General features: G+C 37.2%; 2 protein-coding genes across 2 annotated transcripts; one reads left to right on the plus strand and one right to left on the minus strand.

The window, feature by feature from the left end:
* Positions 1 to 8533: 8533 nt before the first annotated feature.
* Positions 8534 to 10310, plus strand: LOC132105411 (uncharacterized). Its single transcript, XM_059510492.1, has 3 exons — positions 8534 to 9034; positions 9131 to 9185; positions 9558 to 10310. The coding sequence occupies exons 1-3, from the start codon at positions 8982 to 8984 to the stop codon at positions 10308 to 10310; spliced, it is 861 nt and encodes a 286-aa protein (XP_059366475.1). The 5' UTR covers positions 8534 to 8981.
* A 498-nt stretch (positions 10311 to 10808) lies between these two features.
* Positions 10809 to 13047, minus strand: LOC132106331 (uncharacterized). The gene is made up of 3 exons (XM_059511954.1): positions 12327 to 13047; positions 12060 to 12195; positions 10809 to 11616 (listed from the first exon to the last, which is right to left on the minus strand). Exons 1-3 carry the CDS (start codon positions 12947 to 12949, stop codon positions 10867 to 10869), a joined length of 1509 nt encoding a protein of 502 aa, XP_059367937.1. The 5' UTR covers positions 12950 to 13047; the 3' UTR covers positions 10809 to 10866.
* Between the last annotated feature and the right edge of the window lie 1702 nt (positions 13048 to 14749).

A 14749-nucleotide genomic window follows, 5' to 3' on the forward strand; every position in this document is an offset into this window, starting at 1 on the left:
GTTACACCTCTGTTTATCAATTTGCACTGGCTTCCAATAGCTGCTCGCATAAAATTCAAGGCATTGATGTTTGCCTACAAAACTACCACTGGCTCTGCACCCATTTACCTAAATTCATTACTTCAGACTTATGTGCCCTCTAGAAGCTTGCGTTCTGCAAGAGAACGTCGTTTGATTGTGCCATCCCAATGAAGCACAAAGTCACTTTTACGGACTTTTAAATTAAATGTTCCCTCCTGGTGGAATGACCTCCCCAACTCAATCCGAGCAGCTGAGTCCTTAGCCATCTTCAAGAATCGGCTTAAAACACATCTCTTCCATCTTTATTTGACTCTCTAACTTTAACACTCACTATTCTAATTCTGTTCTTAAAAAAATCTAACTACCTTTCTAATCTTTTTATATTCTATTTTCTTTTCATTCATTATGCAATTGTATATGTATGTGTGTGTGTGTGTGTGTGTGTGTGTATGTGCAAAGACCTCTAACTAGCTTGCTCTATTCTTTTTTATTTTTATTTTTTATTTTATCTGTTTTCTTTTTATTTATTATATTATTTAAAATCCCATGCTACGTGTACTGTGTTAAGCTAACTGAGACTTGTTATAGCACTTATATATCATTGCTCTTTTTGTTGTTTTTGATTGCTTCCACTGTCTTCATCTGTAAGTCGCTTTGGATAAAATCGTCTGCTAAATGAATAAATGTAAATGTAATGTAAATGAAATACTATACAATATCATACACCTTTCCAGGAAATTAAATAATGCAGCATTTTAACCAATATAATTAACTAGATATGTCAAAAATCAAGGCTGGGTAACTGATCCTGTGCATGTTGCACAATTTGTGTGTGTGTGTGTGTGTGTGTGTTTCCACGTAGACAGGGGCGTAGCCATCTTTTCAAAAGTGAGGGGGACAGAAATTACACACACACACACACACACACACACACACACATACATATATATATATATATATATATATATCAATCACATTACGATATAACATTTCTGTAATCTATATAGCCTACTAGTCGACAGTTTTTGAACAGTAAGATTTTTAATGTTTTGAAAGAAGTGTCTTCTGCTCACCAAGCCTGCATTTATTTGATCCAAAGTACAGCAAAAGCAGTAATAGCAGTAAAAAATAACTGTTTTCTATTTGAATATATTTTAAATGTAATGTATTCCTGTGATCAAAGTTGAATTCTCAGCATCATTCCTCCAGTCTTCAGTATCACATTAATCAGAAATTATTCTTAATATGCTGATTTGCTATTTTTTTTCAGCGTTCTTTGATGAATAGAAGAATCCACAGATCAGCATTTATGTAAAAAAATAAAAAGCTTTTGCAACATTATACACTATATCATCCAAAAGCTTAGTCAGTGTATATATATATATATATATATATATATATATATAAATTTTTTTAAATAAATTATACAAATTAATACTTTTATTTAGCAAGGATTCTTTAGATTGATCAAAAGTGATGTTAAAGACATTATTTTACAAGACATTTCTATTTCAGATAAATGCTGTTCTTCTGAACTGTGTATTCATTAAAGAAACCTGAAAAATCTACTCCGCTGTTTTTAACATTATCATAATAAGATTTTAGTTTTTTTTTTTTTTTTTTTTTTTTAGCAGCAAATAAGTATATCAGAATTATTTCTGAAGGATCGTGTGACTGGAGTAATCATGCAAAAAAAATTCAGCTTTGAAACATCAATAAATTAAATTTTGTAATATATTAAAATAGAAAACAGCTATTTTAAATAGGCTATAGTAAAAAATATTTCAAAATTTCACTGATTTGCAGTACTTGGATAAAATAAATGCAGGTGAGACTTCTTATAAAAAAAACATTAACAAGCTTACTGTTCAAAAACTTGACTGTAGTGGATACTATAGGCAACTTAAATTTTTCTCTAATTTCTAGCTTTTAATTTGCTTAGAAATCTATAACTGCTGGACAATAACAAAGAATAATGTTTGTAATTGTTTATATACTACTACAAACACATTGTATCACATAGAAAGGCAGAATAGTTTCTATACTATGATATGTCAATTAGCACTGCATTGTTCATATATTTGATTTATCACCTGCTGGATATTTTTTGGACTTGGGGGAAAAAAAACTAAACCGAAAACAACTGTTTCATACAGCGATAGCTGGACGCTGTTGCCCATATTAGGAATTTCCTGTCATGACTTTCTGCGCGAGAGCGCCCTCCGGCTTCGAGTATGAATGAAACATTGGCTGTGTCCAAATTCAGGGTCTGCATCCTTTTTATTTTTTTTTTATTTTTTTATTGAATACAAAATCAGCATACAACAAAATGGCACAAAAAAAATTTATACAACGAAAATACAGGCGTGGAAGGCTCAACACAATAAAAGATAGAAAAAAATTATAATAATAAATAAATAATAATAAAAAAAAAAATTAAAACAGGTTATACAATTCTAACAGATTATGCATTTTTATTGCACTTCGATATTTCAATTTTGAAAGGGTATCTGAGAAGTACTTTAATTCGTTTCTAAATATAATAAACAAAGGAGGGGATTTAAAAAACCTACATTTATGTATAAAGAATTTGGCCAATAATAAAATACTATTGATCAAATCAAATTGCCTGCAACAATCCTTGGTTATCCCATACATTATGTTTTGTAAGGTAAAGATGAAACTATCAGCCACCACATTTTTTTCTATCAGCCAGTCCTGTAGTATTCTCCAAAAAGATATAGAAAAGTTACATGAGAAAAATATATGTTCGGTGTCTTCAGAGAGACATTTACATAAATGACAAGGCACATTTTCAAAATTAAATTTTACATTTAGAAACTGGTTGGAAGGATATATGGCATTTAGAATCTTAAAGTGTGTCTCTTTTGCTTTGGGGGGAAGAGGAAATCTTAAATGAGCTGTTCTAAAATATTTTACAGTATCTTTATCAAATGTATGCTCTAATTTGTTTGGTATGGATAACAAGTTGTTTGGTATGGATAATAAAATTTGATATGGATAACAAGATTGGATGATAACTGGTCTTAAGTATTTATTAGTACAAACTTGTTTATTTTCGAATTCAATATCACCAACAAATAGCGAAGGAAGGAATGTCGTAACTTTAGAGTATGATAAGGAACACTTAATTAACATTTTTATACCAGAGGGTATTGCACTAATTACTGTAAAAAACTGTTTTGGATGACAAGCAAATCCGTGTTTTAAAGTGAAGGCATTGTAATCCAATATGTTACCACTCTCGTCTATTACAGACCAGATATTCCTGCTAAACCAATCCTCGTAGAATAGAGACTTGCTTCTATGTAAAATATATCTGTTATTCCACAAAGGAGTATTGTGGGGTGTAAAATTATGCGTGTGTGCCAGTTTCCAAAATAATAAAACTTGTTGGTGGAAAGCTGACAGTTTCACTGGGAGCTTGAGTAAATCAAAGTCGCATTTGAGTAGAAAGTGAATTCCACCCAGTTTACTAAACAAAGCTGAGGGCACGACATACCAAAGGCTATTCATGTTACCTAAAAACATTTGAAGCCACTTAAGCTTTAACAAAGTATTCATACTCTCGAATTCAATTACATTCAGCCCACCCTTTTCATATGATTTGATAATGTCAGATTTTTTTATATAATGGGTTTTGTGCTTCCAAATGAAATCATACATTTTTTTAATACTTGTTTTTATAATAGCTGAAGAGGGAGCCAAAGCAGAGGCAGGATAAATTAATATAGATAAGTACTCAACTTTAGATAGAAAAAATCTTCCAAAAATTGAGAGATCTCTCTGTAACCAGCAATTCAAAATTTTGCTGGCTTTTTGTAATTTAGTTTCAAAATTTTCTTTCATACTAGCCTTCAGGTCTCTTGTAATTGAGATACCTAAATACTTCACAGATTCTTTAACCGGAATATTAAACAAAGAATCAACTTGACTGGGGTGTAGTGCCATAAGCTCACATTTGTTCAAATTCAATTGAAGGCCTGAAGCCTTAGAGAAAGAATTAATTAGAGAAAGAGCCAGGTATTTGGTCTTTGTTTTTTAAAAATAATGTTGTGTCATCTGCTAGCTGACTTATTGCTAAATGTTTTCCGAATACACATAATTTCTTCACTGATAAATCCTGACTTACCAAAGTGGACATCATATCCGTTGCCAAAATGAAAAGAAGAGGGGATAGTGGGCAGCCCTGTCTTATTCCACGACTAATCGGAAATCTTTGTGTAGTACCAAAGGGAAGAGACACTGAGCTATTCATGTCTTTATAAATCATTTTTATAACACTAATCAGCCATTCACCAAAACCAAAAATGCTGTAGGGAATTAAAGAGAAAACTATGTTCTATCATGTCAAAGGCCTTTTTAAAATCTAAAAATAAGATAAATCCATCATCTTCAATCAAGTGACTGTACTCCACCAAGTCCAACACTAATCTAATATTATTATGAATAGATCTTCCTTTAAGAAAGCCTGATTGAGACTCGTTAATTAAATTATTTAATCCCTCTTTTAATCTGTTAACAAATATATGTGAGAAAATTTTATAATCATTGTTTAGCAATGTAATAGGACGCAAGTTATCCACATATCTCATGTCTTTATCTGGTTTAGGGATTAAGGTAATCAAACCTTGATACATAGTGGGGGCTAAAGACTCTTCTTCTATAGATTCAACAAAAGCGTTAAATAATAATAGTTTAATATCATTCCAAAAAAATTTGTAAAAGTTAGCTGTGAGGCCATCAGGGCCCGGAGACTTATTTGTCTTAAGCTTTTGAACAGCTAGATCAAGTTCTTCAATACACAAGTTAGCATCACAGCTCTCTCTCCAATAATTGTCAATATGAGGAATGAAATTTTTTATTTTATCAAAGAAATTACTGCACTCTATTGGGGAGAAGTTGGAATAATACAAATCACTGTAAAATTGATGGATTTCCTTACTTATTAGAGTAGGGTCCGTACTTTCATTACCATTAATCATTAAAGATAGAATTGAGTTTCTTGATTGTCGTCTTTTTTCTAATCTACAAAAGTAAGAGGTACTTTTCTCCCCCTCTTCGATCTATTTTGCTTTGGAACGAATATATGCACCCTTGGCTTTATTAATGTAAAGATTATCTAGTTCTAGTTGTAGCGAGACTAATCTACCTTTTTCGGCATCACTTAGCATACTTTCACTACAGTATTTGTTAATCTTTTGAATAATCGCATACTCCTGCTGTCTCCTTACTTTGGCAAGTATTTTACTATAATTAATAGAAATGTCACATATTTTAAATTTGGGAAACTCACATCTGGCTTTATGAGAACTAAAATTACCATTTTTAATTTCTAAAATTAAGTCTTTTACTTTATCACAAAATCTCTTATTATTAAGTAAATCCGAATTGAATTTCCAATATCCCTTATTTCTTGAAGTGTTACTGTTGGGTTTAACTAGAAGAGAAATGGCACAGTGGTCAGTCAAAGGCGCTGCTGAAATAGCGCAGTCTTTAACAAATAAAAACAAGTTATCTGCAATAAGCCAATAATCAATTCTTGACATGCTGGAAGCATTTGGTCTTAACCAAGAGAACTGTCTGAGATTGGGATGGGTATCTCTCCACACATCTATCAGTTTATGATGGGTGCAAAAGTGGGAAATTAAAGGGTTTGGCCGTGAAGTACTGCTTTTGGGTGGATGTCTATCGTGCGTCTCATCTGGTACCTCATTAAAGTCCCCACCTACGATGATATTATCTGTTGGGTATAATCTCTTTAAATCAGAGATTACAGAAGATACCTCATGTAGTAAATTTTGATTCAGTTTAGAATTATTGTGGCCATATACATTAATTAAAATGAAAAAAATATTTAAAACTACCACTAGCCAGTGTCCACTGAGATCAGTTTTAGAAAACACTATTTTCCCTGGACAATTATTAAATAAAACTGCAACTCCTGCCGAGTGGGAGGATCCATGGCTAAATAAAATTTTATCTCCCCATTGACTAGACCAAAAGGCAACATCAGTTAAAACAGAGTGCGTTTCTTGTAGAAAAATACAGTGAGATCCACTACCTTTACAATATAAAAACATAGCCTTTCTCTTAATCTTGTTTTGAATGCCCCTAACATTTAGTGACATGAACGACAACGGTAACTTCACTGGAAACATTTAAAGCAAAAAAAAGAGAAAAAAAAAACAAAAAAAAAAACTACTTAATAATTACAAAGAGTAAAAGGAAAAAAGTGTGCAAACACTTAATATGTAAGTGAACAAAATTTTCCCCAGGTTGAATAGCCACGAACCACGAATAGTCTCTCCAAACAATCATCTCTTACACCATCCTACCCATAATCAGTTCAAGTACACGATTATGTTGAGTCAATGCGCCGTCCTTCAATGTAACCGAAAGGTCCACGGTAATACGCTTTCTTTCCAGCTTTACGCGCCTGATCGATCAAAGGCCACAGCTCCGCACGTGCCAGCCGGTCCTCTTTCGTAAAATCCTCCATGAATCTGACTCCGCGGTCCCGACTGACTGTCGAGTTCTTAGTTGTTTTCCACAGTTCATCCCTATACTTCCACATGGTGAACTGCACAATCATCTGCCTTGGCTTACCCAGTTCCTTCCTGCCAATTCGGTGTACTGTGTCAACAACCTCCTCTAATTTATGAACGAGATGCGGTGCGATTTCAGCAATAACACCAATCACTTCCCTACGGGGATCCTCCTCAGGTCTTTCTTTCAAGCCGTTGATCCGGAGGTTCCATCTTCTTTTATACCGCTCAAGTTCAGATGTTCTGCTCGCCAGATCTTTGTGTGTTGTTGTTAAACTCAGGAGCAATTTACTCGTCTCTAGGCACTTTTTTTTGTATTCTTTAATTTCAGCGGCATTAAACTCTACAGCCTTGGAAATCTCGGCGATCATGACACTGTTTCTCCGCATTTGCGTCGCCATTTCTTCTAGCTTTTCATCTTGTGCGTCAAACAGAGCGGTCAGTGAAGTGATGGCTTTTAGCAGCGTTGCATTAGAGATCTCTTCTTCGCAGGACCTTAATTTTTTCAAGGTGTTTGCTTTAGTAGGGGTTAAGTGAGACGAGTCACGACGTTTACCTTCAGGGTCGGCCTGTACCTCCATCTCTGAAACGACCGAGACTGGAGCTGGATTCGGGCCAAGAGCAGGAGGGATGATAATCTTCGGGTGAGTAGCTTGCTGAGAAGATTTCCGCATTTTGAGGACAGCAAGCACACGAGGAGTGATTAAATTATATTTTAGGAAGGTGTAAATGAGAATTGTGTACTTTTTTAAAACAGAATGGAGACTAACTAGGCAGCTCGGCAAAAACGCATGTGCTCAGCCCGCCATCTTAGCCGGAAGTCCAGGGTCTGCATCCTTCGGAGTACTCATTTGAAGAATGTTACGTCACAGCGCCGCGACGAAGGCTGTCCAAATTCGTAGGATCCTTCAAATGCAGCCCACAAATACGTCCTCCTTTTCCCCGAATAGGCTCTGTGCACAAACCATAGACTGTATGGCACAAACGTAGTGACAAACTTCCGCTGTCGCCAGAAGTCGGCATATCTGTTTCCGGTGTACTTGCCCGTCGCCGAAAATGTCATTTTTTACTCAATGTCTCCAGGATCTTTCAAGAATAAGCATCAGCGATGTTCATCGCATTGTTGATGCCTGGTCCCCTGCTCCGACAAGCAAAAGGGGACAAGGGCTTTAAACTCTACATATCGAGTTATCTGCACAACTACGAAGGTAAGTACGTTATTTTAGTAATGTGGTGTGCCGGCAGATAGCGCCTTAGCGGCAAAGCTAGTGTTTAATGTAACGTTAGTAGTATAGAAGTTTGTATTTCTTAGTTTTAAATGCAGACTGTTCGTAATTTTTTGTGATAATTGTAATATCAGTTGTATTAACTTGCTCTCCTCTCAGTTTCTAATAAAGTTCAGGGCACAGGTGAAGTCACTGTCAGGGCGTTGTGCTACAGGTCCATGAGGAAAGCAGAGAAACCTCACAGTTTGAGTGTATGGTGAAGTTAGAATTGATAAAACAGCAGTTATAGGCTTGTTACTTTAATAGCCCAGTGTTACTGATGTTCCTGGGGATTTAGCAAAGGTAATTCATGTTTATTAATTTATAACTCTTAAATGAGAAGGTAACGAAAAGAGAGGCTAAAATTGGCAGGTGAGTTGACTTTGCTGGTCCCCATTCGAGTTACTGTATGTTTGTTCATGTTATAAGCTTGTTACTTATTATAACCAAAATGCTGTGTTCCTGATGTTCCTTGGGACTTGGCTAAGGTTATTCATGTTTAATATAACTCGAATCTAATGAAAACAGTTATTGTAGGCGGGTAAGTTTGCCTAGCTGGTCCCCTCCGGGTAAAATGTGTGCTTATTCAAGTCTTCAGCTCATGTCATTCGTTTAAGATGAAATCTTGTGTTATAGGTATTAGGCTATCATGTTTTAAATAAACAATTTTGAGATTTTGATCTAACGCAGTTGGCATATTATACAACAATCTAATCCAATCTAATTTGGACTGTTTATATATATATATATATAACAAGATTATGTCCTAAACAAATGATTAAACAGTGAACAAGCTATGATAAGTAAGTATTTAATATGACATTTTACTTATGCAGGTGGTACTGAAAGATTCGATTCCTGTGGAGCTTATGCAACACAGCTGCACATGTGTTGCTGGAGCAGTATTATGCAACCACTGCGTTGCTTTGCTGTTCCAGTCAGCACATTACTCTGAACTGAATATGCCAGTTGTGCCTCCTGTGCTAGGTTGTACTGAAGGGGAACAGCAGTGGCACAAGCCCAGAACTTTGGTAAGTTTGCACTATAATTATAGACCTGTTGGCTATATTTTCTAACTGTATCCTGAATAACTTGATAGGGTATAAAGCCAGGCCCTGTGGAAAAGATGGCTGTGCTGTCTGCTAAACCAAAGTGTAGAGCAACAACTGAGGGTGTAAGGTAAAGGCTCAAAATTGTAGATTTATTACAATATGTTGCATGTTTGAATTAAAATACCTGTGGTTAAAACTTTCACAAGTTTTATGTTTTACACAGGAGCACACTCTACAAAGGCCTGACTGGAGATTTGCCTGATCTGTCTGTCCTTCAGGTCAGTAGGGATATAACAATAGCAAATTTCACTGTACAGTACGATGTATCAACCAAAATCTATATACCAATAATTCTTGAATTCTGTTCCTTTTAATTATTTATATTAATTAATAATTTATTATTTTTAATTAATTCTGCATCAATTATACAAACATAAATATTCAAAAATATTCTGCTTCAAAGAAAAAAAAACGAAATTGAATTGAAATCAGTGGGATAATGTTCTCATAAGGGTCCTTCATAATGAAATTGTATGCCATGCATAACATACTGTGGATAGAAATTACAGGGGAAGTTACTGGTATGCTAATTGTGGTTATATTATAATTATATTTAGTGTATTGCAAATCAATGTATTGTTACTTTCCAGGTGACAGAGGTTTATAAAGATTTCTCTAAAGCTGAGGCACCGATGATCTGCAGCATGGGCATCAGCTGTGAGATTCCCCTGGTCGATTCTACCCTGGGCAAGGTTCAAGCTGGTAGTCCCTTGTCCTACCAACAACCTGCAATAGCAAAGCGAAACCTGTCCTTCCATGCTACCCCACCACAGCCATCTGTGCCTCTTCAGAATTACCGCCTACAGCCATCCAGTTGCATGTTTGTCTGCACTGAACCACAACAGCTTCACCTTAGGAGTCTGGAGGTCACCTTGGACATGGCACACCAATATGAATGTGCTACTAGAGACCAAAGTTTGTGTACTGAATGGCATCAGCTAAGGAGGCATAGACTGACTGCCTCACAATTCAGAGAGATCTGCCAGGTTAAAGAGAAGACAGAAGAAGGTCTAGCTAACCGGATACTGCAAGGGACCCGTCAGACAGCGGCTATGAAGAGGGGGCTCGAATTAGAGGCAGACGCTATCTGTGATTATTGTCGAATAAAAAGGGTCAACCACTTCCCCTGTGGTTTGGTCATTCACCCTGACGCTCCTTGGCTGGGGGCATCTCCAGACGGGATAATCTTTGACCCTTCAGAGCCATGTCTGTTTGGGCTGATTGAGATGAAATGCCCGAATGTTAAAAGCTACGTTGACTGCCCATATCTGAAAATGGAGTCAGGCAAATTAGAGCTAAAAAAAACCATGCTTACTACTGGCAAATACAGGGGCAGATGCTAATTACGGGAATGGATTGGTGTGATTTTGTAGTTTCAGCCGAGGAAGACATGCTCATCCAAAGAGTTTACAGAGACAATGATGTTTTGGATACAATCAAAGAAAAAATAGACAGGTTTTATTTCTCTGTCTACATACAGAAATGTCTAATGCTTCAGAAGTAGGTGTTAATAGTGTTTCCAGTTAAATTTTGTATGTTCTTCTGTGTTACCATTAAATGTGAAAATTAAACAATTTTTATGATTAAGCACAATAAATGTATTTTGACACTGCACCCCAAGAAAAAGACCAGTCATTTATTACCATTGTACTCGAGAAGGTAGACGTCTCTGGCACTACAAATGTCTCTTTAACAACTGTAAAGTGCAAATTATTACATGACCATGCCTGTGATTTTTAGGTGGTTTTTTTTTTTTATTGTTGCCCCTTTTACAAATTATATCAGAGACAATTTACAAAGTGATAATGTTATTTTTATGAATGTTGTATATTGAACACAAAAATAGTTAATATCGATCTCTTTGGGAGAAGATAGGGCTACAGTTTACAGTATCTAATTTCATAATCTCCATTTCTTGACCAGAGGTCCATTCTGGTAGTTTGAGAGGAGACAGGCGACGGTGAAGATTTGGTTTATGCTCCCGGCAATGGAGAGAGGGATAGTGGTATCAAACAGTTTATTCTCTTTTACTCTTCTGATTAACCTTTCAATGTGCACCCTCAAACGGGCAATGGACTGCGTCTTCAGAACATCCACCTCTGACATTTGGGCCCTCTTGGAGAGGAAGGCAGGACGATGAACAGGCCCAGGTACAAGGTCATCCACCAAGAATCCCTTGTCCACCATTATGGCCATGTCAGGTGTTAAGAGTGATGTAATCCCTGACAGACGAAACACCTCCCTGTCGCTCATGGAACCCTCAAAGAGTGCTGACACAAAAGTCAGTGCTCCATGAGGGGACATGCCCACCATAGCCTTAAAGGTGCAGTGGGACTTGTAGTTTGAAAAAACTTCACTCTGAAGGAAAAGGGAAGAAGGTGTTTGACACCGTAGCTCTGTACAATCAAGCACTACTTGTGTGTCGCTGTAGCTGCCATTGAAGTCGGGTGGAAGACTGGCCTTCACAGCTGCAGGGGACATCCATATACAGACCGAGCCCAGTAAGCTGTAGAGGAAGTTGGCCCAGGTCACAATGATCCGGCTGACTGTTGCTCTGTGGATGTTGAATCTATGACCCAACTCTCTCTGAGTACAGCCAGTGGACAGGTATGTGAGGAAGAGGAAGAACTCATTGATCGGCAGCAGTTTCTGGGGGAAGATGAGTTTAAAGAGTAGGGGTGTACCAATATATCGCAATACAAAAATGCAACAACAATATCTAACATGGACCATGAATACCCGTTTTGTCTATAGTTCACCGAAAATGAAAATTACTGTGAAAAAAAAGTTTTAGTGTCAGTACATTAAACTTCTATCTATCTATCTATATATACATATATACACACACACACACACACACACACATATATATATATATATATATATATACATATATATATATAAATACACAAATATACAAATACTCTGCCATGTGACAGAGTGCAAGCATATTCGTATAAAATAAATCTATATGTATTGAATCATGAAATGAGTGTGTCTTTACACCCTTATTAATGAGTGTCAGTTCAAAACCATCCTTTTCATGCTTTGGTATATCTGTACGTGTGTGAGAGAGAGTAAAGAAAACTTACAGTTGGTCTTGTTGAAGGGCTTTCAATTGTTGTGGTAGTAGCATAGGTATTCTTTGCCCTGGTGACCCTAACGATTTTTGCTGTTGGTGCCTCGATCAGGTTCCAGAAAGCCATCAGATGCTCGTATGAGGGGAATCTAAAATACAGTATTACAATTAAAATTAGTTGACTTGCCATAAGTGCTCAAGAATGATTAAGACAGAGAAAAAATAATTACTTGGTCAGTCATTCAGTAAATATTTATGATTAGATGTTGAACTATCTCACCTGGTGTAAAATTTGATGTCTTCAGGCGACGAGGCAAACCGTTTAAGTCCAAAGGAGTGATGAAGATGAAATGTTTGGAGCTGCTCTCTCAGCGCCTCGATTTCCATCAACGCATTTTCATACCACTCCCGGTCCACACATACAGTACGACTGGCCCCGTAGTCATGGTCCACGACCATCGGGACTATGACGGGTTGCTCGATGTCTTCATCAGGCCCCGGCGAGTCAGGTTCTGGACTTGGTGGTCGAGATCGGCGCTCCCAAACACCGGCCCGTGAAGCCGTAGTGTAGTTATTCCACTCGAATAATGATGGAACTGAACCTACTGCTAAAACCCGTCTACCCTTAGCAGTAGTGTGAATTTCATTCTCGTGGAAATGTCGGCTGCATACCTTAGTATGGGTGGTCACCGAAAATCGCGCCCTCCTTATTTTCTGCAGCCACTGCGCCCGAAGGTTGGTGTCCTTCGGGAAGCAGTGGAAGCTCAAATGGGTGTTATATCGACTTGAAGCAGAGCAAAGTGGCACACAGCAGTGCTCCTTAGATCCACCCACAGTTTTTAGAAACTTAGATGTGTCACGCACATTATATCTCTTTTTTCGTAAAACAGCAGCAGCACTCATCTCGTTTATTTATAGCGGATGCGGGTGAAGTAAACCGGAAACCGATATGCCGACTTCTGACAATAGCGGAAGTTCGCCACTACGCTTGTGCACGTAGCCAATTGGAAGGATGGGTGTGGTGGATCCTTTCCCGTCCTACCTATCCCATAATTCTTTTCGGCAGAACGTAATGGCGGGCGAAGCGAGCGGTAGCGGAGTGGGAGAGGAGTATTATTTTCGATGTAAGTTTTTTAAAAACTGGCTTTCCAAAAAAATACATTTTTCAGTGGTTGTCTAGTTAGGCATTTTGTTTTAGCGTTAAGCATTTTTTTTTTTACATTTGTACGTTTATATGTAAAAAAAAAAAAACATTACTTTCGTAAACTAGCTTCTTCCTTACTGCCTGTGTGAATATCCTCTTACACACAGCTAATTTGTTAGTGATTGAAGCTGTTTTTAACGCTTCTAGGGACGAAAGAACAGACAGAAATGTTTATAAAGCTCCGGGGAGAGAACGATGAGCTCTTCACCGGAGCAAAGAACTCTGCCACTGTGGGATGGAGGTACAGGAATAAATCTGTTTAGAAATCCCATTGTAATATCAAGGCAGTTTTGTTTCTTTTTTTGTTTTGTGCAGTACAGATAACATTTCCTGCAGTCATTAAACAGCTGAAACATTTTCTTACTTCTCTTGTTTTGTCCTTTTGTAGTATAATTCTGTACAGTATTGTTCCACAATTGTCGTTTTGATATCTATGATTAACACAATTACAATATTTTCTCTTTTTCTCCTACATTAGGATAGTTTTGGAGAAGATGGGCCTGTCTGGTAAAGTGACACCAGCCCAAGCTAAGAAAAAGTGGGACAATTTAAAAAAGAAATATAAAGTATGTCCATATATAGAAAATAATATTTTTGTTAGTAACAGTTAAAAAAAATCCTATGTTTAAGCTTACATGTTTTGTGAACAGTTTAGATTTTTAATTGTCTTTATGAATGCAAGTATCCAGGGTCAGGAGAGGGAGTGAGTGGGAAGCCCACTGCTGCTTCTTGGCCCTGGTTTGTCCAAATGGATGAGGTTTTAGGACAAAGGCCTTCAATTTGCCCCCCTGTCCTTATTGCCTCCATCCCTATGGACACTCCAGGGCCAAGTGCAGCAGTGAGTGACCAAGAGGAGAGAGAGGAAGAAGAGAGGGAAGGAGATAGGCAGCCAGCAGCGAAGAAGAGGAGAAGGGACAGTGACCAGGAGCTGTTAGACCTCATCAGGGAGGACATGAGGCAGCAGAGAGAGGCTGAAGAGAGGAGGGCACAGGAGAGCAGGGAGAGGATGGACAGGCTCTTCTCCATTCTGGAGCGTTGGGTCCCCAAATAATTTTTTTTTTTTCTTGGGGTGGGAGGGATTTAATTTTTTCCATTGTTAGCTTCAGTTATTTGAAATAAATTGTTTGAAAGAAATACTTCTCATTCATTGTATTTCTTTTTTATTTTCAATACTTTTCAAAGTAAAATGAACATTTGTAAAGAAAATTAAGTGTATAATTATTTAATAACATTCAGAAAACAAAATTGAGGTAACAAAATTCAAGAACATACAGAAACTATTTACAGAACTATTGACAGGACAACAGATTTTAACAAATCACTGCAGGATTAATCTGATTGATCAGGTATTGGACCATTTTTATGTTTAATTACTACAGGAGTCCCTGGCAGTGTTGCTGGAGCCGCTGAAAGGATGAGAGACATGGATGGAGTGCAGCAGGGATCCGTGGCTGGTCCTCTGGTTGGCGAGTGAAACATCACAGGGTGGTCTGCAGAGA

This window comes from Carassius carassius, chromosome 26 (assembly GCF_963082965.1).
Source record: "Carassius carassius chromosome 26, fCarCar2.1, whole genome shotgun sequence".
NCBI lineage: Eukaryota > Metazoa > Chordata > Actinopteri > Cypriniformes > Cyprinidae > Carassius > Carassius carassius.

Bases quoted from the DNA above. Each gene is read 5' to 3' on its own strand.
- LOC132105411 (XM_059510492.1), top strand. From the start codon at position 8,982: ATGGCTGTGCTGTCTGCTAAACCAAAGTGTAGAGCAACAACTGAGGGT. The intron at 9,035-9,130 runs GTAAAGGCTCAA...TGTTTTACACAG, and splicing joins GCAACAACTGAGGGTGTAAG to GAGCACACTCTACAAAGGCC. The intron at 9,186-9,557 runs GTCAGTAGGGAT...GTTACTTTCCAG, and splicing joins CTGATCTGTCTGTCCTTCAG to GTGACAGAGGTTTATAAAGA.
- LOC132106331 (XM_059511954.1), bottom strand. From the start codon at position 12,949: ATGAGTGCTGCTGCTGTTTTACGAAAAAAGAGATATAATGTGCGTGAC. The intron at 12,196-12,326 runs GTGAGATAGTTC...ACTGTATTTTAG, and splicing joins GACATCAAATTTTACACCAG to ATTCCCCTCATACGAGCATC. The intron at 11,617-12,059 runs GTAAGTTTTCTT...ATCTTCCCCCAG, and splicing joins GCCCTTCAACAAGACCAACT to AAACTGCTGCCGATCAATGA.